The sequence below is a fragment of the Neoarius graeffei genome, chromosome 2, assembly GCF_027579695.1.
Source record: "Neoarius graeffei isolate fNeoGra1 chromosome 2, fNeoGra1.pri, whole genome shotgun sequence".
Lineage (NCBI taxonomy): Eukaryota > Metazoa > Chordata > Actinopteri > Siluriformes > Ariidae > Neoarius > Neoarius graeffei.
The window spans coordinates 72,733,843-72,758,496 of NC_083570.1; the positions used below are offsets into that span (position 1 = coordinate 72,733,843).

Below are 24,654 nucleotides of genomic sequence, written 5' to 3' on the forward strand. Positions count from 1 at the left end.
CCTAAAACATTATACTGTATTTCAATAAATATTTTATTACAGTTATACACACTTGTACTTTTAAACAGTGCAATTTAAAAAAAAAAAAAACATCCTATTTCAGGTTCACAGATACAGAAATATTTCACAGGGATTTTTTCCCTTTTTTTTCAGATTTACCTGACAGCATGCATGTTTTAATGTCTGTCCTAAATGGCTATTATTAATCCACATGCTCATTTTTATATTACAATCCTATTACATCATTTAGCTTTGATAAATATTCAAGAAATGATATAAACAGTACTGCTTACATTTTGAAACTGTAAGACAGATTTGTGGCTTGTGAAGGCATGACATACACCTTTTCAATAAATGAATGTAGAACTAGACATCATGGAGGCTTGATGAGTTTAACAAGTGCATCTAGTTTCATGGCAGTGTTCAAGTCTCCCTGAACTCTCAATCTGCCGCTGCTGTATGCTGTGATTGGCCGCAGGCTGCCCTGGAACATAGCCAGCATATCCTGCTCGCTCATACTGAGAGACACATCTGGCTGCATCACCTCACCTGCACCACATGTTCCACTATCTGGAGATTGTGGGAAAATTGGAATTAAGAGATGAGAGAGAAGTTCTATACCATTATTCATCATTACAAGGTACATCACCTGTTCAATCATTCAAATAAATGTTGGTCAAATTAGGGCTCCACAGAATGGTGTTTGTTGCTTACTGTCACCTACTGATATAACAAAATTACACAATATATTCTGAATGGCTGAACAGACAAAAAAAAAAAAAAAGAGTGCTCTGAGAGCACAATATCTGAGCACTGAGAACTCTGGTAAAATGTGACTGAACTGAACGAAATTGCAAAATGCATATTACTGACATATAACAAAGAATCCTGTCAAGTTTCGTGAAATTCCTCCAAAAATTGTGAGAGGAGTTGATTTCAGAAGGCGAGTACCCTTCCTGAGACGGACATCGCCATGACATAATCCCCCTTCGGACCTTTCGGCAAGCCAGGGATAATAAATATTGTAAGGGAAGTTGATTTCAGAAAGCAAGCACACCTTGATGAAATTGCCAAAGTAAAAGTTTGTTAATAATCAAGGAAATAACTCTGGTAAAACTTGCCCAAATTAAACAAAATTTCAATATGCATATAACTGTCATATAACAAAGCCTTTTGCCAAGTTTGGTGAAATTCCTCCACACATTGTGAGAGGAGTTGATTTCAGAAGAATGTACACCCTCATGAAATTGTCAAAGTACAAGTTATTTAATCAAGGGTCAAAACTCTGGTAAAATTTTCACAAACGAAATTAAATCGCAATATGTGTATTACCGTCATATAACAAGGCCTTTTGCCAAGCTTTGAGAAATTCGTCCAAAAATTGTGAGGGGAGTTGATGTCAGAAGGCAAGCACACCTTCATGAAATTGTCAAAGTACAAGGTTGTTAACCAAGGGCCACAACTCTGGTAAAATTTACAAATAAACAATATGCATACTACCAACATATAACAATGCCTTTTGCCAACTTCCATGAAATTCTTTCAAAAACTGTGAGAGGAGTTGATTTCAGAAGGAAAACACACTCTCATGAAATTGTCAAATTATAATTTTGTTAATCAAAGTCTGCAACTCTGGTAAAATGTGACCAAATTTAACGAAATTACAATGTGTGTGTTATCGACATATAACAAAGAATCCTGCCAAGTTTTGTGAAATTTCTCCAAAAATTGTGAGAGGAGTTGATTTCAGAAGGTGAGCACCCTTCCCGGGATGGATGGACAGGCGGGTCGACAGACGGACGGATGGACAGACGGAAATCGCCATGACATAATCCCCCTTCGGGCCTGTCGGCCAGCAAGGGATAAAAAAAAAATAAATAAAACTAGACCGCTCAGCCATGGAGGATTACATGGTGAACTGACGTTATGTAACGTGGCGTTTACACAGTCAGTACGCAGTGGGGGCACACCTTGACTGTGGAATCACTACCTGAGGCTGGCATGCCAATGACCATCTTACAGTCTTAAACATGCTCGAACTTGGTGAAACATACACATACAGACAGGTGCCTCTATAGGCTTCAGCCAAAGGCTGAGCAAAAAAAAAAAAATGAGGAAAATAATCATGGCCAGATTTAACAATCTGATTAATAATCTACATATTATTGATCCAATTCAGAGATCTAATAATCTAGAATTATGATTATAGAGACAACATCAAACCCATCTTATAAAAATATTTTTTGAAAAGTAAAATCCACTAGTTTTTACAACACAAAAAAGTTGTTTTAAGACCTTATGTTAGTTACTTCTAAAGATTTTAAAGCCGACTGTTCTACACAAACGGATGGTCCTGTAAGCAATTGGCATTTTGACCAACATGAAATTATGAGTTGGTGGGTAATTTAATGAATTAAGACATTCATATGATATAATAAACATAAATCCCAAAATGCCTTTTAGGCTACACAAATGTGTTGCTACTGTACGTACTTCGAGTTAGATCCACATAGTAGCTCCTGGTCTGGCCAGTGCTGGTACTAATGTGAAACTGGAAACAGGCTCCAACTTGCCTAACCAAGCCCTCAGACAGCACCAGCCTCACTGCTGCCAGAAGCTCCTCGATCACGCTGCTGCTTTCAGTTACTGGAGCCTCTGTGCTCAACTCATCAGTGAAGAGCACTGTATCTGCACAGAAATACATACAAGCCCATATGACGGTGCTGATGGGAGAACACTGTAAATGAAATGACCTGGAAGCACAGTGTGTAAATGCACCTTTAGTAGGTGGAGATCCTGCTGCACTTTGCCCCAGAAAGTGCATGGCAAGCTGCTGTATAGGCCCAGTCAGACCCTCTAGGCCAGGGACAGAAGGAGGCAGGATGAGTGACTCTGAGTATGACTCATCTGGGGCACGAAGGACACTTTCCAAGGTCAGTTCAACCCGGTCCACCTCCAAACCCCAAGGCTTCGTCAGATCATTTATGTCCATCTGCAAAAAAAAAAAAAAAATACCACAATTGTAAAGATCTACGAGCCTGGATTCTGTCCATCTGTTTGTTCCTCAGAGCCCAGATCAAATAATATGTTTATTAACGTGTAACTTTATTCATGCATGGTCAAGCCTGCAAAACTCTGCTGAACTCGCATATACAGTGGTGCTTGAAAGTTTGTGAACCCTTTAGAATTTTCTATATTTCTGCATAAATATGACCAAAAACATCATCAGAGTTTCACACAAGTCCTAAAAGTTGGTAAAGAGAACCCAGTTAAACAAATGAGAGAAAAAAAATTATACTTGGTCATTTATTTATTGAGGAAAATGAGCCAATATTACATATCTGTGAGTGGCAAAAGTATGTGAACCTTTGCTTTCAGTATGTGGTGTGACCCCCTTGTGCAGCAATAACTGCAACTAAACGTTTCCGGTAACTGTTGATCAGTCCTGCACACCGGCTTGGAGGAATTTTAGCCCATTCCTCCGTACAGAACAGCTTCAACTCTGGGATGTTGGTGGGTTTCCTCACATGAACTGCTCACTTCAGGTCCTTCCACAACATTTCGATTGGATTAAGGTCAGGACTTTGACTTGGCCATTCCAAAACATTAACTTTATTCTTCTTTAACCATTCTTTGGTAGAATGACTTATGTGCTTAGGGTCGTTGTCTTGCTGCATGACCCACCTTCTTTTGAGATTCAGTTCATGGACAGATGTCCTGACATTTTCTTTTAGAATTCGCTGTTATAATTCAGAATTCATTGTTCCATCAATGATGGCAAGCCGTCCTGGCCCAGATGCAGCAAAACATCCCCAAACCATGATACTACCACCACCATGTTTCACAGATGGGATAAGGTTCTTATTCTGGAATGCAGTGTTTTCCTTTCTCCAAACATAACGCGTCTCATTTAAACCAAAAAGTTCTATTTTGGTCTCATCTGTCCACAAAACATTTTTCCAATAGCCTTCTGGCTTGTCCACGTGATCTTTAGCAAACTGCAGACGAGCAGCAATGCTCTTTTTGGAGAGCAGTGGCTTTCTCCTTACAACCCTGCCATGCACACCATTGTTGTTCAGTGTTCTCCTGATGGTGGACTCATGAACATTAACATTAGCCAATGTGAGAGAGGCCTTCAGTTGCTTAGAAGTTACCCTGGGGTCCTTTGTGACCTCGTTGACTATTACACACCTTGCTCTTGGAGTGATCCTTGTTGGTCGACCACTCCTGGGGAGGGTAACAATGGTCTTGAATTTCCTTCATTTGTACACAATCTGTCTGACTGTGGATTGGTGGTCCAAACTCTTTAGAGATGGTTTTATAACCTTTTCCAGCCCGATGAGCATCAACAACGCTTTTTCTGAGGTCCTCAGAAATCTCCTTTGTTCATGCCATGATACACTTCCACAAACATATGTTGTGAAGATCAGACTTTGATAGATCCCTGTTCTTTAAATAAAACAGGGTGCCCACTCACACCTGATCGTCATCCCATTGATTGAAAACACCTGACTCTAATTTCACCTTCAAATTAACTGCTAATCCTAGAGGTTCACATACTTTTGCCACTCACAGATATGTAATATTGGATCATTTTCCTCAATAAATAAATGACCAAGTATAATATTTTTGTCTCATTTGTTTAACTGGGTTCTCTTTATCTACTTTTAGGACTTGTGTGAAAATCTGATGATGTTTTAGGTCATATTTATGCAGAAATATAGAAAATTCTAAAGGGTTCACAAACTTTCAAGCACCACTGTAAAGCAATCCTAAAGAAATCTGATCTGGTTTGGCCACTTACCCCAAGATACTCGCCCAGTTTGACTCTCTCTGTCTGTATCTCTCTTACAGACTTCTTGCCCAGGGCCTGAGTCATAGCGTTCTGTGCAGTAAGGCGTGTAGAAGCATTTAAATCCTGCACCGCCACCACAGACATGACTGGGTTCCAGATCCGGAACTGGATATCTGCCCCGACAGACACCAGGCCACCGTCTTTAGTGGTCACCTGGTACAAGAAAGTGGAATGTGAAAATCCATTGTTGATTCAAATAATGAGTAAAGCCTGAGCTACTGTTACAGCATCACGAAAAATGTTGTTTATCAGACCATTTGGTCTCCTTGTAGGATTGTAGAGGGAAAACTGGTTCAATGGTTCAGCCTAAAATGGACAATACATGTTGAGTGCTGTGTGTGTTAGTACCCTGCATGGTGGGATGTTGAAAGCTCTGGTCCTTAGATCCACTCTTTGCCACTGGTCAATGAGCGGAAGCACTAAAACCACTCCTGGGCCCTTTGGAGGCCGGACGCGACCCAAACGGAATACAACAATTCTCTCATAGTTGGGTACTGTCTTAAAGAAAAGAAAGAAACAAACAGAATTACACTTTGCATAGTGCACGACTCTAAACATTCCATACTGAGGATAGTTTGCACTTTAGCGGGCGCTGTACTTTACCGAGCCTAGCGGCATTTGAGCGAATTTAAGCGGGGGTTCGGGGGCGGTAGCCCCCGTATTATCAATAATAAATAAAGAAAAGCTTACCTATTATATGTTGAAGTCATCAAAACTGGTGTTTGTCTCTGCTTTGGGATTGGTTGTTTGAGGGTTAGGATTAGCGTGACTTTTCACGTATTTTAGCACCCGCTAAAGTGCAGTAGTCCCCATATTGATCTCATTATAACCATATTGTATGTACTTCATTACATTCAGCCATGTCTTCTGCTCACCTCAAGACTATACACAATACGTTCATCCTTAACACCCTATATACACTATATTGCCAAAAGTATTTGCTCACCCATCCAAATTATCGGAATCAGGTGTTCCAATCACTTCCATGGCCACAGGTGTATAAAATCAAGCACCTAGGCATGCAGACTGTTTTTACAGCTTGGAGCTGCCCCTTCCTCTTCCAACATGACTGTGCACCGGTGCACAAAGCAAGGTCCATAAAGACATGGATGACAGAGTCTGGTGTGGATGAACTTGACTGGCCTGCACAGAGTCCTGACCTCAACCCGATAGAACACCTTTGGGATGAATTAGAGCGGAGACTGAGAGCCAGGCCTTCTTGTCCAACATCAGTGTGTGACCTCACAAATGCGCTTCTGGAAGAATGGTCAAAAATTCCCATAAACACACTCCTAAACCTTGTGGACAGCCTTCCCAGAAGAGTTGAAGTTGTTCTAGCTGCAAAGGGTGGACCGACGTCATATTGAACCCTATGGATTAGGAATGGGATGTTACTTAAGCTCATATGTGAGTCAAGGCAGGTGAGCGAATACTTTTGGCAATATAGTGTATTTCAACACACTATACCTTTCTGTATTTTCATTGTATAACTGCAGGATAATTATTAAACGCCTATTACCCAGTGTCATAAAGGGGGGGGGGGGGGGGTTCCTTTCAAAGTTTGGACCCCATCACTTTTCAGAACATTTTCCTGACTGGTGTCACTTCTGGCTTGCTCATCGGGGATCTAGATCACAATCTGGATTCCTGTCGCTGCTTTTTGACAACGTTTATTATGACATTTGCTACATAAATAAAACTGAATTGTACAGAATTTCTATACATTTACTTTCTACAGTTTGGCTAGTTTTTAACCACATTGTAAGGGAAGAGGGCATTAGACCCCACATTTTTTTTTTTTAATATATGGTATAAGGAATGCAACTTTATTAAAAGTGTAATAGAACAAACAAATAAGTACAAATTAACTGACATCATATCCAATGATAAAAGTGCAACAATTTTCCTACAAGTCAACTTTTTACAGGAGAGCCTATTCACTACAGGTATGGGGCAATCAGCCCTCAGCAGAAGAGTTCAACTTTCAATTTCCATTTCATTTACCTGGATACAGTTATCACACATCCTGACTGGCTCCTGAGAAATCTGCAATAATATCTGACATGCTGGTGATAAATCCCAAGCATTTTCAGTGTAGGGTCAAGTCAAGTTTATTTGTATAGCGCTTTGAACAATAAACATTATCGCAAAGCAGCTTTACAGAATTTGAACAACTTAAAATACGAGCTAATTTTATCCCTAATCTATCCCCAACGAGCACGCCTGTGGCGACGGTGGCAAGGAAAAACTCCTTCAGACGACATGAGGAAGAAACCTCAAGAGGAACCAGACTCAAAAGGGAACCCATCCCCATCCGGGCAACAACAGACAACATGACTAACATTAACAGTCCTAACATAAAGTCAGCTTCGTTGATGCTATAAACCCCCACTGATAGAAACCCGAGCGCAAAACCGTTCACGACAACCATAGTCCCAAAGTCAGCAAGTCACCTGCAGTCCCAAAGTCAGCAAGTCACCTGCAGTCCCAAAGTCAGCAAGTCACCTGCAGTCCCAAAGTCAGCAAGTCACCCGCAGTCCCAAAGTCAGCAAGTCACCTGCAGTCCCAAAGTCAGCAAGTCACCCGCAGTCCCAAAGTCAGCAAGTCACCCGCAGTCCCAAAGTCAGCAAGTCACCCGCAGTCCCAAAGTCAGCAAGTCACCCGCAGTCCCAAAGTCAGCAAGTCACCTGCAGTCCCAAAGTCAGCAAGTCACCTGCAGTCGCAAAGTCAGCAAGTCAATGACAATGTTCTTGCGTTTGTTCCTGTTATCATCCTTGTCCGTTATGTTCCTTTTTATGCTCTTTAGGAAAGCCCAGTTGGGATAACCGGAATTCTGAAGTGCTTTCTTGATATGATTCTGCTCCTTCTCTTTTCCCTCTATGGTTGTAGGAATGTTCTGAGCCCTGTGTTGCAAGGTCCTAATGACCCCCAATTTATGTTCCAGTGGGTGGTGAGAGTCGAAAAGTAGGTACTGGTCTGTGTGTGGGGGTTTCCGGTAGACCTCGATACTAAGGCTTCTGTCTTGTCTAATGTGTACATCACAATCCAAGAAGGCTAGATTATTCCCACTGACATCCTCCCGAGTGAAGTTGATGTTGCTATCCACTGCATTGATGTGCAACACAGGGCTCAGAACATTCCTACAACCATAGAGGGAAAAGAGAAGGAGCAGAATCATATCAAGAAAGCACTTCAGAATTCCGGTTATCCCAACTGGGCTTTCCTAAAGAGCATAAAAAGGAACATAACGGACAAGGATGATAACAGGAACAAACGCAAGAACATTGCCATTCCCTACATTTCTGGTCTATCTGAGAAACTCAGGAGGATCTTCTACAAACACAACATTCCGGTACATTTCAGTCCCAGTAACACCCTGAAGCAGAAACTGGTCCACCCTAAGGACAGAATACCCAGACACAAACAGGACAACGTAGTGTATGCAATTCAGTGCAGTGAGGAATGCACGGACTTGTATATTTGGGAAACAAAACAACCGCTATACAGGCGCTTGGCTCAACACAGGAGAGCCAGTTCCTCAGGCCAGGACTCGGCTGTCTACATTCATCTTAACAACAAAGGACACTCATTTCAGGATTGTAACGCACGCATTTTAGCCAGAGAGGATCGTTGGTATGAGCGAGGAATTAAAGAAGCCATTTTTGTCAACCTGGAATGGCCATCACTGAACAGAGGTGGGGGTCTAAAGGCCTCTGCATGCTCTTGCGACAAGGCTTTCACAGACAGCTTTTCGCAGACAGTTGTAATTTATCGTTGAGCGGGGAGTAATAGGCATGCGCGATGTTATTCACCGCCACAATGCAAGGGGGCGCGAAGTCGTGAAATCGCTAGGAGTAGTTGGTGGGTGTGGTTAGTGGAGTGTTTATCCTCCGGTTACTTATAATGACTAGAACTGGAGTCGTATAGATGTACGTACTTCCTCACTTCCTCGATCAACCGCTCTTCGTGCTGCTCCATCTTCGCTCGTGTTTTTAAAAATGGCGGTCGTGAAAACAAAACAAACCGGGAAAGTAGGGAAGCGGAAGTGCGTGTACAGTGGATGTAGAGTGGACCAATCAGAGCCCTCTTGTCTGCGAGGCTGTCTGCGGTGGTCACAATTTTTGGGAGGTGCGCGCAGAGCGTCTGCGAAGGGGGGGGGCTTCGCAGACGCTGTCTGCGAGGCCATCTGCAAGGACTGGGTTGTCAGCATAAATTGGCCTTAAGACATCATTTATCAACCATCTACAATGCGGTCTTTGGCACTCTTCTCAGACGGCTGGGTGTACGCCAGGACCCAGCTGTTTTTGGTGACTTACAGGAGGACAGAGAGAGTCAGCTTTCCATTGATCACCCTAACGGGCAATCCTTTGATCACCCTAATGACTCGCCGGTCACACCCAGCCTCCAGTGACCCACACCAACATGATGCCTCAACGACACCTTAAGGCCTCTGCATGCTCTTGCAACAAGGCTTTCGCAGACAGTTGTAATTTATCGTTGAGCGGGGAGTAATAGGCGTGCGCGATGTTATTCACCGCCACAATGCAAGGGGGCGCGAAGTCGCGAAATCGCTAGGAGTAGTTGGTGGGTGTGGTTAGTGGAGTGTTTATCCTCCAGTTACTTATAATGACTAGAACTGGAGTCGTATAGATGTACGTACTTCCTCACTTCCTCGATCAACCGCTCTTCGTGCTGCTCCATCTTCGCTCGTGTTTTTAAAAATGGCGGTCGTGAAAACAAAACAAACCGGGAAAGTAGGGAAGCGGAAGTGCGTGTACAGCGGATGTAGAGTGGACCAATCAGAGCCCTCTTGTCTGCGACGCTGTCTGCGAGGCTTCTGCGGTGGTCACAATTTTTGGGAGGTGCGCGCAGAGCGTCTGCGAAGGTGGGGGGGGCTACGCAGACACTGTCTGTGACACTATCTGCGAGGACTGGGTTGTCAGCATGAATTGGCCTTAATAGGGAGTATCAGATATTTATCCTCTCATAGATCAGAATTCTGATGACAAGCTCATCTAAAGGCCAATTTATGTTGACAACGCAGTCCTCGCAGACGGTGTCGCAGATAGCATCTGCGTAGCCCCCCCCCCTTCGCAGACGCTCTGCGCGCACCTCCCAAAAATTGTGACCACCGCAGAAGCCTCGCAGACAAGAGGGCTCTGATTGGTCCACTCTACATCCGCTGTACACGCACTTCCGCTTCCCTACTTTCCCGGTTTGGTTTGTTTTCACGACCGCCATTTTTAAAAACACGAGCGAAGATGGAGCAGCATGAAGAGCGGTTGATTGAGGAAGTACGTACATCTATACGACTCCAGTTCTAGTCATTATAAAAAAAAAAGTTCTAGTCATTATAAGTAACCGGAGGATAAACACTCCACTAACCACACCCACCAACTACTCAGCGACTTCGCGCCCCCTTGCGTTGTGGCGGTGAATAACATCGCGCACGCCTATTACTCCCCGCTCAACAATAAATTACAACTGTCTGCGAAAAGCTATCTGCGAAAGCCTTGTCGCAAGAGCATGCAGAGGCCTTTACGAGTGTATAGTGTTTAAGATGTAAGAAGGACTTACTTTTAAAACAAACCATGCCGATATGGGAAATGTGATGAATGTACAAAGAAAAACCAGGAATATAACAACCAAGTTGCAAAACCGTGATACTAATCCTTGACTTTCGTCTGTAAAATCGTTGTTTTTTATTTTAGGGACGTAATCAAAGGAGAAGCCGCTGTTATACTGGGACTGTCCGGATGTAAACAGGCCCGGAGGATTTCCATTTCCGTCATCTCTTTGTGGGAGAACCTCATAGCTAAAATTTGAAGACCTGCCAAACATTTTTCGCATCAATAATAAAGCGTATATCTTCTTTAAAGTGTTAGCGGTAGCGAGCTTAACGAGTTCTCCATACTTTCCGCTAACATAAACACCACTTCCGTGTTTGGTACCATACTGAATCCTATTACACTATTCACTGGATATGTAGTGCACTAGGTAGTGCATAGAAGTTTAGAGCGGGCTTGAGAGTCATGAACCCTTATCCGACTGTTCCCTCTAGTGGGCTGGAGCTGACTTTTTCCTGTAGCCTGCTGAAAAAATAACGAGTTTATTGCTGGGCAGAGGTGGACAGTAACGAAGTACACTTACTTGAGTACTGTACTTAGGTACACTTTTTGAGTATCTGTATTTTACTTAAGTAGTATTTTTTTGGAAACTTATGACACCAGGGCGGCACGGTGGTGTAGTGGTTAGTGCTGTTGCCTCACAGCAAGAAGGTCCTGGGTTCGAGCCCCGTGGCTGGTGAGGGCCTTTCTGTGCGGAGTTTGCATGTTCTCCCCGTGTCCGCGTGGGTTTCCTCCAGGTGCTCCGGTTTCCCCCACAGTCCAAAGACATGCAGGTTAGGTTAACTGGTGACTCTAAATTGACCGTAGGTGTGAATGTGAGTGTGAATGGTTGTCTGTGTCTATGTGTCAGCCCTGTGATGACCCGCCTTTCGCCTGTAGTCAGCTGGGATAGGCTCCAGCTTGCCTGTGACCCTGTAGAACAGGATAAAGCGGCTAGAGATGAGACTTATGACACCGTGCCGCCAACTTATGACTTGGGCGGCACGGTGGTGTAGTGGTTAGCACGGTTGCCTCACAGCAAGAAGGTTCTGGGTTTGAGCCCAGCGGCTGACGAGGGCCTTTCTGTGCGGAGTTTGCATGTTGTCTGCGTGGGTTTCCTCCAGGTGCTCCGGTTTCCCCCACAGTCCAAAGACATGCGGTTAGGTTAATATGGGACGGCCTTGAGCGAGGCCCCTAACTCCCAAGTGCTCCTTGGGCGCTGTTAGCATGGCTGCCCACTGCTCGGGGTATGTGTGTGCACTGCTTCAGATGGGTTAAATGCAGAGAGGAAATCTCACAAGTGTGTGATGAATAAAGTTGTTCATTCTTTCTTTAATTTCACTACATTTGAAAGACAAATATCGTACTTTTCACTCCACTACATTTCTATCAAGGTCCTCGTTACTCGTTACTATGAAGCAGCTTTGAAAGTGGGTGTTTTTTGTTTTCTTTTCTAAAATGTGATTGGGTTTTTTTCGCAGGTGACACTGAGACAGCCTGTCAGTAATCACTAGGGTCACATCCATAGACTGTATAAGAAGAAGAGAAGAAGAAGCCTTTATTTGTCACATGCATACAGTGAAATTCATCCTTTGCATTTAACCCATCTGAAGCAGTGAACACATGCGCACACACACACACCCAGAGCAGTGGGCAGCCATACGACAGCACCCAGGGGAGGGGGGGAGCAGTTGGGGGTTAGGTACCTTGCTCAAGGGCACTTCAGCCCAAGGCTGCCCCATGTTAATCTAACTGCATGTCTTTGAACTGTGGGGGAAACCAGAGCACCCGGAGGAAACCCATGCAGACACGGGGAGAACATGCAAACTCCACACTGTATAAGAAGAAGAGAAGAAGAAATCAAGTTCAGTTTCTCAGCAGTATTATTTGAACATGATTGGTTGATGACAGAATGGAAGAAGGCGGTTTTTCTGGAGAATGCACACACTCATGGCCATACTGAGAACCCATGTTTCAGTTTTCAGAAAGGATTAAAGGAACAGTCCACCATACTTCCATAATGAAATATGCTCTTATCTGAATTGAGACGAGCTGCTCCGTACCTCTCCGAGCTTTGCGCGACCTCCCAGTCAGTCAGACGCAGTCAGACGCGCTGTCACTCCTGTTAGCAATGTAGCTAGGCTCAGTATGGCCAATGGTATTTTTTGGGGCTGTAGTTAGATGCGACCAAACTCTTCCGCGTTTTTCCTGTTTACATAGGTTTATATGACCAGTGATATGAAACAAGTTCAGTTACACAAATTGAAACGTAGCGATTTTCTATGCTATGGAAAGTGCGCACTATAATGACAGGCGTACTAACACCTTCTGCGCGCTTTGATATCTGAGCTCCGTATCAATGCGCTGCCGAAGCGCGCAGAAGGTGTTAGTACGCCTGTCATTATAGTGCGGACTTTCCATAGCATAGAAAATCGCTACGTTTCAATTTGTGTAACTGAACTTGTTTCATATCACTGGTCATATAAACCTATGTAAACAGGAAAAACGCGGAAGAGTTTGGTCGCATCTAACTACAGCCCCAAAAAATACCATTGGCCATACTGAGCCTAGCTACATTGCTAACAGGAGTGACAGCGCGCCTGACTGCGTCTGACTGACTGGGAGGTCGCGCAAAGCTCGGAGAGGTACGGAGCAGCTCGTCTCAATTCAGATAAGAGCATATTTCATTATGGAAGTACGGTGGACTGTTCCTTTAAAGATTTGTTTTGTTTTAAATGTTTGTTTTGTTTGCCTAAAACAAACCACATCACGGCCTACAAAAGCTCGCCGTCCGACCTGCGGAAGCATATTGAGGTGTGTAAATGTTTTATTTCAAGAGAAAGCTTGCAATGAAGTTGTCTGTGCTTTTAGAGCTAGTGATAATGTTGCAGTAGCTATGCAGTCTGGTTAGTCAAATGACTTTCCATGGATTTGCTCGCCAAGTTGCTACAGCCGTGTCCACGGCTAACATTAACACATGGCTAGTTAATTTGGACACTGTTAGTTAGCATGTAAAAACAGAGTTACGCTAACATGAATAACATTAACTTTAGCATAATCTTGCCAAATAAACAGAATGTAGAAATCTTTCTTTTCTAGTAACATTAGTTACCCAATCTGATTTCGAGTTTGAAAAGAGTTTGCTAGCATGCTAGGTGGAGCTTCAGCTCTACAGATTCCACAAACTAGTCAGAAAATCCAGTCGGTTGTTTCAGAGGCATTAGGTTTTGTAAATGTTGCAGCAATAATACAACAGTGCATTCACAGAAAATATACTTTTAATACTTAAGTAGTTTTAAAAGCAAGTACTTCAGTACTTTAACTTAAGTAAAAATTTGACTGGACAACTTTCACTTGTATCGGAGTAACGTTTGACCAGTGGGATCTGTACTTTGACTTAAGTAATAATCTTGGGTACTTTGTCCACCTCTGTTGCTGGGTTTCACGTGACGTCACATCCGCCTCATTAGTTATTCAGAACTTTAGCTGGTGGTCTACCAAAGGTCAGTTGACAAAGCGTTTGTATGAAGAAGGTGCATTGCTTGCATGAAAAATGCCGTACGCTTGCGTTGTTTTAGGTTGTTCAAATCGATCAAACCATGAAATTGATAAAAGTTTCTTCAGGGTTCCCTGTGAACTAATAAAAAAGGGTGAACAAACACAGGATTTAACAAAGACATTGAGAAAGGTGGCTTTTGAACCTCTTACCGAAATCAAATGGAGTCGAGTCAAAGCATGCTCAAATTTGCAGTGATCACTTTGTGAAAGGTTTGTATCTCCCTCTCAGCTATGTCCTTAGTGTTTTCCAAGTACAACCCCGATTCCAAAAAAGTTGGGACAAAGTACAAATTGTAAATAAAAACGGAATGCAAGGATGTGGAAGTTTCAAAATTCCATAATTTATTCAGAATAGAACATAGATGACATATCAAATGTTTAAACTGAGAAAATGTATCATTTAAAGAGAAAAATTAGGTGATTTTAAATTTCATGATAACAACACATCTCAAAAAAGTTGGGACAAGGCCATGTTTACCACTGTGAGATATCCCCTTTTCTCTTTACAACAGTCTGTAAACGTCTGGGGACTGAGGAGACAAGTTGCTCAAGTTTAGGGATAGGAAAGTTAACCCATTCTTGTCTAATGTAGGATTCTAGTTGCTCAACTGTCTTAGGTCTTTTTTGTTGTATCTTCCGTTTCATGATGCGCCAAATGTTTTCTATGGGTGAAAGATCTGGACTGCAAGCTGGCCAGTTCAGTACCCGGACCCTTCTTCTACACAGCCATGATGCTGTAGTTGATGCAGTATGTGGTTTGGCATTGTCATGTTGGAAAATGCAAGGTCTTCCCTGAAAGAGACGTCGTCTGGATGGACGCCATACCATCCCATACCATCAGAGATGCAGGCTTCTGAACTGAGCGCTGATAACAACTTGGGTTGTCCTTCTCCTCTTTAGTCCGAATGACACGGCGTCCCTGATTTCCATAAAGAACTTCAAATTTTGATTCGTCTGACCACAGAACAGTTTTCCACTTTGCCACAGTCCATTTTAAATGAGCCTTGGCCCAGAGAAGACGTCTGCGCTTCTGGATCATGTTTAGATATGGCTTCTTTTTTGAACTATAGAGTTTTAGCTGGCAACGGCAGATGGCACGGTGAATTGGGTTCACAGATAATGTTCTCTGGAAATATTACTGAGCCCATTTTATGATTTCCAATACAGAAGCATGCCTGTATGTGATGCAGTGCTGTCTAAGGGCCCGAAGATCACGGGCACCCAGTATGGTTTTCCAGCCTTGACCCTTACGCACAGAGATTCTTCCAGATTCTCTGAATCTTTTGATGATATTATGCACTGTAGATGATGATATGTTCAAACTCTTTGCAATTTTACACTGTCGAACTCCTTTCTCATATTGCTCCACTATTTGTCGGCGCAGAATTAGGGGGATTGGTGATCCTCTTCCCATCTTTACTTCTGAGAGCCGCTGCCACTCCAAGATGCTCTTTTTATACCCAGTCATGTTAATGACCTATTGCCAATTGACCTAATGAGTTGCAATTTGGTCCTCCAGCTGTTCCTTTTTTGTACCTTTAACTTTTCCAGCCTCTTATTGCCCCTGTCCCAACTTTTTTGAGATGTGTTGCTGTCATGAAATTTCAAATGGGACAATATTTGGCATGAAATTTCAAAATGTCTCACTTTCGACATTTGATATGTTGTCTATGTTCTATTGTGAATACAATATCAGTTTTTGAGATTTGTAAATTATTGCATTCCGTTTTTATTTACAATTTGTACTTTGTCCCAACTTTTTTGGAATCGGGGTTGTACTTTTCTTGCTATGTGTCGTTATTTTACCGTACATTTTTAGTCACGAAGCACTAAAGTCCCCAGCTGTTTCTTTGGTTCCTCCTCACAAAGTCAATATGCATGAAGGTCGCGACAAAATTCTTACCCAGCCATACAGTTACAATGCGCCGTGATCACTTCTCCATCTTGTTTAACTAAGATCCAGGTCTTTAAAGGGGTTTCTGATGATCTTTGTGAATGATTTCCCTGAGCAATAAGAGTGAACACAAGTGAGAATCAAGCAAACTGTTGTTTGTTTACACTTGAACTTGCAGCGCTTTGTTGTAAAGACGCGAACGAAAAGCTTAAAAATATATACTTGCACGGGCAAAAACTACAGGATTCATTTGGCAGTGACTTGATCCCGAGGTCCTTTACCCAGCTACATACAAAAAAGTTGTAAGCCTCCATACTCTTCCACGCTTTCATCTGTTTTGCGGTTTTGAAGGACGTCTGCAACACCAGATAGTTCGAGATATCGGGGAACTCAACTGAAGGGTAGTTTTTGAGACTGTATGACAAATCCTTCTTTCCTAGACTGTAGGGGTCAATTCCATTACACACAGCAATCTTCTGAATATATCTAAAGCGAGCAGTGGCTTCTAGATTACGAGCATACTCTGATAAGTTATTGCTAGTTATTTGCACTATAGTGGCCGTTTAGACCACCAGCTATTTCACTTCCAGTAAAACTGCTAAGAAAAGTCACGTGACTGAAACCCATCAATTCCGCCTTCTAAATATAGTTGGAGTTTAAGGTATTTCGGTGATGCCATCTAACTGTGTTTACATAATGCACAGGTTCCCAACCCTGGTCCTGGAGAACTGCACTGTCCAACACAATTTAATATTTTACCTGATCAATCTAATCAGGTGTGTTCTCTCTCTCTCTCTCTGGCATATCACTGCAGTGACATGGTCACTCTGACAGCTCCAGCCATCAAAGTTTCTAGGGAAGAATTACAGCAGTGGTTTCCCATTACCTTCTACTGGATTATTATAGAGGGTTTCTCCTCTCAACCATTCACACACATGGACAATTTAGAGCAGGCAGTTAACCTAACTGCATGTCTTTGGACTGTGGAGGAAACCGGAGCACCCAGAAGAAACCCATGCAGACATGGGGAGGACATGCAAACTCCACACAGAAAGTCCCTCGTCAGCCACTGAGCTTGAACCCAGAACCTTCTTGCTGTGAAGCCACAGTGCTAACCACTACACCACCGTGCTGCCGAATCAGATGTGTTAGAGCAGAGAAAATACTAAAATGTGAAGGTCATGGGGTACTTTAGGAAATCTGTGCTGTGTTGCAACACTCACTGGATTTAGCCAAAATACTTAAAGCACTCTGATGATGATTTAACTCATGAGTTGTATATGCTTCATCTCTCTATTCATTTGCCTGTACAAACTGAATAGGAGTAATGAATGTCACAGTGTCATGAGGTCAGAACTGGAGTGGCAGTTGGCATGTCAAAGCTAATTTCAATTGCCTTCTTGTGCCACCCATGTGACCAAGTCAACATATTTAATCCTGCAGACCTACACTCGCTAGCCATAGGAACACCCATACACCTGCTGTTTGATGCAGTTCTCTAATCAGCCAATCCCTTGACAGCGGCACAATGCACAAAATCATGCAGATACAAATCAAGAGCTTCAGTTAATGTTCACGTCAAACATCAGAATGGGGAAAAACTGTGATCTCTGTGACTTTCACTGTGGCATGGGTGTTGGTGCCAGATGGACTGGTTTGAGTATTTCAGAAATTGCTGATCTCCTGGGGTTTTCACACACAACAGTCTCTTGAGTTTACACAGAATGATGCAAAAAAACAAAAACATTGAGTGAGCGACAGTTTGGTGGGTGGAAACGCCTTGCTGATAAGAGAGGTCAGAGGAAAATGGCCAGATTGGTTTGAGTTGCCAGGAAGGATATAGTAACTCATAGCAACTCTTTACAGCCATGGTGAACAGAAAAGCATCTCAGCATTCAACAGCAGAAGACCACATTGGGTTCCACTCCTGCAGCCAAGAACAGGAATCTTAGAATCAAGAACAACTTTCTAATAAAGTGGCCAGTGAGTGTATTTGCTAGCTATAAATGTAATTTACTAATTGATATGCCAGAGAGGAATTTTAGCGATTGAGATGTTTTGTCAGAGTATGAATGATGATGACTGATTCAGTCAAGAAAACAATTAATTTCTGTTTTTAGAAAACATTCCTTCATTCGTCTTCGGTAACCTTTATCCTGGTCAGGGTTGTGGTTCTTCTGAAGTGAAAAATGGGTATGAGGTGGGGATACACCCTAAATGAGATGCCAGCCCATTGCAGACCATAGCAGGGCATTATGCATACACATGTCTGCGTTTAATTTAGTATAGCCAACTGACCTACTGCCATGCTTTTGGAAGGTGGAAGGAAACTCACATGGAAACTGGGAGAACACAAGCTCCTGTGTGAAGCATCAATGCTACCCACTGCGCTATCATACCACCCTGAGAAAAACATTAAATAAGTCAAACTCCATTTTGAAAGTGTATGTTGTATTAAGGACTAATGGGCAATGCATACACTGTGTAAAAACATCACACCACCTTTGGGAACATCCATTATCCGTAACCGCTTATCCTGTGCAGGGTCGCAAGCAAGCTGGAGCCTATCCCAGCTGACTACGGGCGAAAGGCGGGGTACACCCTGGACAAGTCACCAGATCATCACAGGGCTGACACATAGAGACAAACAACCATTCACACTCACATTCACACCTACGCTCAATTTAGAGTCACCAGTTAACCTAACTGCATGTCTTTGGACTGTGGGGGAAACCGGAGCACCTGGAGGAAACCCACGCAGACACGGGGAGAACATGCAAACTCCACACAGAAAGGCCCCAGTCAGCCACTGGGCTCGAACCCAGAACCTTCTTGCTGCGAGGTGACAGTGCTAACCACTACACCACCGTGCCGCCCCCTTTTGGAACAGTGTCCGCTTATTCACAATCTGAATTATTATTATTTTTATTCTTACAGTTGTAATGAAAAAGATCCTTGTCTGTGAGTTTAGTAAGACCTGTCTTAGGATTTCAGATGAAAAACAACAAGGATTGTTTTGTGGTTGAAAGATTTTATCAAATCTTTTCATATATGTGTGCATTATGAAAAGCTGAAAAGGCAATACTGCAGTTTACTTACATAGACAACAGTAGGCTACATGCTCTACCTAGTAAGATTTCATATATTAACAAAAGCAGTAAGTAGGTGTGAGCAGTAATAAAAGTACAAACTATCATATAAATGTTTAAGAATAAACCTGTTAAAACAGAATAGACTGGAATTAATTCGATACTGGTCCAAGCTGGTGTATAATAATTACTGTTAGTCTGGTGGTGATGTAGCTGGATAACCTGCAAGACCATGCAGGTAAAAACCGATCCGGCTGGTGCAACTTGAATGGTCATGGAGGTGATCAGTGCTGGCATGAATGAGGAAAAATATGTTTAACGTTCTCCCATTTCAGTTGTGATTGCTCAGACAGGCATTTTATTACTACAGTAAAAATCACTTGGCTTATGTTTGTTTGGATAATACTGTCAATCAGTCATTTTCAGTTCTTAAACATGTCACAGAGCAACTTCTCCATGGGTGTGTTTCCGATGGTTCTGTGGAAGAAGAGACATTCGATCCTCTCTGAACTTACAAAGTGTAAAGAGGGAAGGAGCAACAGCAGCCTCCCAAACCTGAGGAACACAAAGATGTGCATAAAGAGTTTGATAACATTTTCTATTCCTGTATGTATTCATATTTATATATTTCATTTGTGTGTGTGTGTGTGTGTGTGTGTGTTTACCTTGCTGCTTGATTGGAGTAGAGTGTGTGTATATGCTGAGCAAGCATTACTTGAGACTGGTCTTGTAGATTCTCAACCTGTTCTGGGTCTTTGAGGCCACTTGTTTCTGTTTTAATGTAAGAGCCAGTCTGTATCAATTGCAGCAATACATTGTAATTATACACAAGACGATAAATGTATTAGTCCTTCGTCCTCCGTCGATCAGAAAACTCACCAGGCTTGAAGAGAACTATTGCTTTCAGACAGGCGAACTCTGTAGGATCCACCTGCAGAGCTTTGAAGCGGCTGAAGAGCTCCTGCAGGAGGCGCATGTCCGAGGTACAGGGGCTGCTTTTGCCCTGTGAGGGAGGCGACAGCTCGGGTAAAGAAAGCAGGGGGCAACTTTCCAGTGGCAAGGACCACTGGATGGCACAGAGGAGGAATAGCTCACTCCATGCCTCCTCTAGCAGTATCACCTATATAAACAAGGAGACAGAAAAATATTGAAATGGTTATTAATTACAGATTGCAAGCTTTCAAATAAATCCTACTACTGTATGTGTAATGATTAACTGTTGTAAATACAAAGTAATGTGTAAATGCTGTTGTAATTTATAGGTTTCTATACAGCGATTTACAGAAAAAAAGATGAAAATAGCTTGTACCTGATCTCGAAATGGCAGGTGGGAGAAGACTGGCAAGTTCTTTGCCCATTTGACAGACATGAAGAGTAGTCGAGCAGCGGTCTCATATATGCTTTCAGGGCCAGAATAGGAATAGAGAGTTGTGTTGCCCTCTGGAGAGCTTGTCTCCGGCTCATTACTTGTTACATCAATGTTCTCATCCACTGCAGAGACAGAAAAAAAAGAACATAATAATGCTGTGAATTATAGAAGACATACTCTAGTTATTGTGAATCCATTACCTGAGTAGAACTCAAATTATACCCAAAAAATCATCACATAACAGCTTTAAGAATAGTAAAACTAAAATTAAAAAAAATATATATGATATGTTTGTTGCTCTTTGTGTCCCTACCATCCTCCGGCTCGAGTTTGGCGCATGTCTCAGCTGTCATCAGACTGGCCATGAAGCGGTGGCTGTTCTTGGGGCTGCTGCTGCGCTGACTGGGGCCAATGGAGTTGATGCTGGAACTAATGGAGGACCCAAGTAAAGGTCTGTTTATCACAGAGCAGGTGGACGAAGAGGATGTGGGCTCCCTGGTGGTGGCTAGGTGTTCCTTCTCCGTATCTATATCCAAGGTGTCTAATCTGACCTGAGCTGTGCTCCGTGGTTGCCTCTCATTCTGTACAGCTAATGGAGAAGAACGTGGTGAGTTCAAAAGAGAGCGACAGCTCAGGAGAATCTAGAGGAACGTATGGAAATCAAACTCACCATCTTTGTTCATGCCAGCTTGAAGGCATTTCTTAAGGCGACATGCCTGGCACTGGTTACGATGGGCTTTATCTACTGGACACATACCTGTACCAGCTTGGCACCTGCAGGTTTATTAAAATAGTATGACATATAGGCAATATAAAGTTGTCCCTGTTTTGTAAAACTGTTTGTTTTTCTCCTCACCTGTAGATTAATCGACGTCTCACACTGCGCTTGAAGAAGCCACTGCAGCCATTGCAGGCATAAATCCCATAGTGTTTTCCACTGCTAGTGTCCGCACACACCTTACATAGCAGGCCTTGAGCCAGGCTCTTACCAGGAGCTGGACTTTTACCTGTGCACATGAAATGACTCGATTATTTTATGCAGGGTATTTAGAAAATTTACATTTTACAGAAACTGACTTTTTTTATTTTTATAATTCTTGGCTTAATAGATATTTGGGAAAGTGCTGGTTTCTGCAGGTTTTGGTTGTGTCCAGTTGTTCCAAGTAGGGAAAAAAAGATGGAACTCTTGCGTGGACAGATCTCTGAGAAATGCACAGTGTAAATTAAACCTTGTTGCTGCCTACATTCTGATGAAAAAAAAAACAGTTAGAAGCTTTTAAACTCACCTCCTTGGCTCTCCTCTGTGGAGCTGCTCCTGGAGGAGACTGTGGGGGACGTGGATGACATCATGGAGATCTTCAAAATGGGATCCTCCATTAAGTAAGTTAAATAAAGGGTAGAGGAGAAGTCTGGCGTCACTTGAAAATTGCTGGAAAGTGTCTTCTGTTTGGTAGTATATGATCTCAGGTGGACTCCTGAAGGTTGGCTATCCAGTGTATTTACTTTTCCAATGTGTCTTTAGTACTGATTAAAATCTCACTACAGTCTGATTTGCTCTCCAGAACCTCTTGCCTGTTGCTGAAGTAATGTCCAGTGAGGCCTGTCACCTGCTCATCATGCTTCTGGTGATGTTGAAGTGTGTATGAGTCTCTGTCCAGTTTGGGCTCCCTAAAGGAAGACAAGGGGATTAACAGCAAGCGCTGTGTAAGCAAATGCCCATTTGTCATCCTCTTAATCTTTACTGTCCATCTAGGGGTGGATCAATCAGTCACACGGTTTGGCATTAGGTTCATCCACAAAGTGAAGAATAAAAGAAGAAAGAAGAGACTTTGGCATTAGTTTGTTGATACACTGTTTGTTTTCCTGTCCTGCTGGTTTTTGCTAAGGAGTTTTGAGCGTCAACATGTGAGCATCCAGTGTCATTAATGTACCACACTGAAATAAAATATCTTAGCAAGTGAAGATATCTTGAGTAAAGGAAAGGTTATCTAAAATAGCGCCTATTTATTGGCATACTGAATAACTCTATTGGCAGATGGTTTTGCTTATTTTTAGAAATAAATGCTTGCAATAGCAAAATTATCTGCTAAAAGAACAAGAGTGCTCTGAGAGCACAATATCCCCTGCTGGCAACTCTGCCATAACTTTGTTAAAATGCGACTGAATTGAATGAAATTGCAATACGTGTATTACCGACATACAACAAAAAATTCTGTCAAGTTTCATGAAATTCCTCCAAAAATTGTGAGAGGAGTTGATTTCAGATGATAAGTACCCTTCCTGGGACAGATGGACGGACGGACAGACGGACATCACCACGACATAATCCCCCTTCTGGCCTTTTGGCCAGTGGGGGATAATAAAACCATTAATTTTGAAATAGCTTGTTATTAGTAAAATATATAGAAGTGGGCTTAATAATCTTTTAAAGGGAGAATCCTTTAAAATGTTATACTTTATAATCTTATAACCTTATAATAAAGAGACATATTCATTGAATTTTATCTATATTCAGTTTTAATTGCTAATATATCATTTGGCAGTGCATGAGAGGAGAGAAAATTTGATTAATTGATGTTTTAAAAGTTTCAGTATTAAATTTCTGTGCCATGAGTAAACAAATACAGGTGCTACCTTTTGTTAGTATTTATCTGAAATTACTGATATATAATTATTGATGATTAAATTAAAAAAAAAAAACATCTGGTGCTGAAAAGCAATGGGTAAGCCCATGGGTACGGGATAGCTGTGCTGGTTGATGTACTTAGGGAAGTTTTCCAGTATTTCATCATGCTATTTCATCACTTTTTAGTCCTTAACATTTCCCTGAATGTATCCTAATATTTCTATTTGCCTATTTGTCATTCTTACATACTATGATTTATCCTCAAGCACAATTTTTTATCACATCACAACCTGAAAAGAATTAGCTAGCAAACAGTAGACATCCATAGTCTGCTAAGCAGCTTAGTCTACCACAAAACATGTTCTTCTAAGTCAAACAAAGACCCCATAAGGAAGGGGGAGAAACAGAGGGCAATTAAGTCACTGTGAGGCTGAAAGAGCAGTGAGGGCCCCGAGCACAAGTCCAGCCCAGTGCCATATGGTGGCTGGTCTCTGGATCTCAGTCTGCCTAATTAGTGACCTCTGCCTGATTTACCGGTAATTAGAGGGCTGAAGTCAGTGATTTGCATTTTCTTTGAATTACCTTATTAAGGACTTGCATAGAGGCAGGTCACACACAACAGACAATCACACTCTGTTTACCTGTGAGTTGGTCTCATGACAGTGTGATTACTGAAGGGCCACAAACACATGTATGAACACTCCCCATAAACCTAATAAACCCCATATAGTATATAGTCTAATCTAATCCCAGCATGTTTATTACCAATCAGTAAATCCACAGCTGCATTTCTGCGACTGTGACAAGCAAAGAATAAGGTGTTTTCAGTTCAAAAGACAAATAGCTTAGAGGCTGACCAGAAGATGATCTCTGCAAGCAAAAATCCCACGTAATGCTCAATTTGTTTAGGATGATGTCTCTGTTTCTACAACAGACTCCTCTCTGTTGGGTTAAACTAGTGTGTAAAAAGATTAGAGATACAGATTAGCACAAGGGGCTTGTTTCGGAGCCTTATCTAAACTCTCAAATGGACAGTGTGTTTTAGTTCTTGGTTCTCAAGTCTGGTTTGATTTGATTCCCAAAACCATTCACACTACTCTATATTGCCATGCAGTACTCCCAGAATACAGTACAAGGCATGGACATCATAAATCCATTAGCTAGCAGAAAGTGAAAACTATAATGTGGTACCTAGAGCAATGTTTTTGTTGCCCAGAAACCTAAGTGAATAGATTAAAAATGGTAGCCAGCATAATGTAATAGCTGAGCTTGTTAGCTGGGCATATGCATTAATACAGACATAAATTAATGTTTAAATTTCTGCCAAGGGGACGACTCAGCCACAGCCGTCATCCTTTTGTAAGAAGAGGTAGCACTTGCTGTTAGTGGCCTTGACAAAAAGCCAGCTAGTCTGGCCAACATCTGGCTATAAGCTGTGGTGTTTTCACTTCACATTACACACGTGAAAGATTTTCAAGTCTGGCGAGTGTCTTTATTTCCTCTTGAAATAATATCTTAACTTACATACGAGCTTTATGCCGCACTTTGTTTTGCTCAGTTTTATTTTACCTGCATATTTCTGAAAATGTTGTCATCCATGCACAGTAATTAATCCTCCGAGGACTAGCAGATGTGGATCGGGCAGCAGGTGGTAGGA

At 42.3% G+C, this 24,654-nt stretch overlaps 2 protein-coding genes across 6 annotated transcripts; both read right to left on the bottom strand.

Annotated features, from left to right (window-relative positions):
- Nucleotides 1-15: 15 nt before the first annotated feature.
- stoml1 (stomatin (EPB72)-like 1) lies at nucleotides 16-10,823 on the bottom strand. 5 transcript variants are annotated; one of them, XM_060914900.1, is made up of 7 exons: nucleotides 10,433-10,823; nucleotides 8,793-9,041; nucleotides 5,204-5,353; nucleotides 4,805-5,008; nucleotides 2,779-2,992; nucleotides 2,494-2,682; nucleotides 16-570 (listed from the first exon to the last, which is right to left on the bottom strand). In XM_060914900.1, the coding sequence occupies exons 1-7, from the start codon at nucleotides 10,703-10,705 to the stop codon at nucleotides 374-376; spliced, it is 1,476 nt and encodes a 491-aa protein (XP_060770883.1). In that variant the 5' UTR covers nucleotides 10,706-10,823; the 3' UTR covers nucleotides 16-373. The 5 variants fall into 5 exon arrangements, with proteins under 5 accessions (XP_060770883.1, XP_060770882.1, XP_060770886.1 ...); XM_060914899.1 differs by having other exon boundaries at nucleotides 2,494-2,688; XM_060914903.1 differs by lacking the exon at nucleotides 8,793-9,041 and adding an exon at nucleotides 5,802-6,225 and having other exon boundaries at nucleotides 2,494-2,688; nucleotides 5,204-5,349; nucleotides 10,433-10,450.
- An 8,601-nt stretch (nucleotides 10,824-19,424) lies between these two features.
- nr2e3 (nuclear receptor subfamily 2, group E, member 3) lies at nucleotides 19,425-21,748 on the bottom strand. The gene is made up of 8 exons (XM_060909482.1): nucleotides 21,658-21,748; nucleotides 21,228-21,378; nucleotides 21,042-21,145; nucleotides 20,685-20,960; nucleotides 20,312-20,493; nucleotides 19,882-20,122; nucleotides 19,668-19,773; nucleotides 19,425-19,557 (listed from the first exon to the last, which is right to left on the bottom strand). The coding sequence occupies exons 1-8, from the start codon at nucleotides 21,746-21,748 to the stop codon at nucleotides 19,425-19,427; spliced, it is 1,284 nt and encodes a 427-aa protein (XP_060765465.1).
- Nucleotides 21,749-24,654: the final 2,906 nt, after the last annotated feature.

Bases quoted from the DNA above. Each gene is read 5' to 3' on its own strand.
- nr2e3 (XM_060909482.1), bottom strand. From the start codon at position 21,748: ATGGAGGATCCCATTTTGAAGATCTCCATGATGTCATCCACGTCCCCC. The intron at 20,494-20,684 runs GTAGGGACACAA...CTGTCTCTGCAG, and splicing joins CAAACTCGAGCCGGAGGATG to TGGATGAGAACATTGATGTA. The intron at 19,558-19,667 runs GTAAACACACAC...TGTGTTCCTCAG, and splicing joins TACTCCAATCAAGCAGCAAG to GTTTGGGAGGCTGCTGTTGC.
- stoml1 (XM_060914899.1), bottom strand. From the start codon at position 10,705: ATGCGAAAAATGTTTGGCAGGTCTTCAAATTTTAGCTATGAGGTTCTC. The intron at 9,042-10,432 runs GTAAGTCCTTCT...CAGTCCTTGCAG, and splicing joins CGGCATGGTTTGTTTTAAAA to ATGGCCTCGCAGACAGCGTC. The intron at 2,993-4,804 runs GTAAGTGGCCAA...TTTTTTTTGCAG, and splicing joins AACTGGGCGAGTATCTTGGG to ATGGACATAAATGATCTGAC.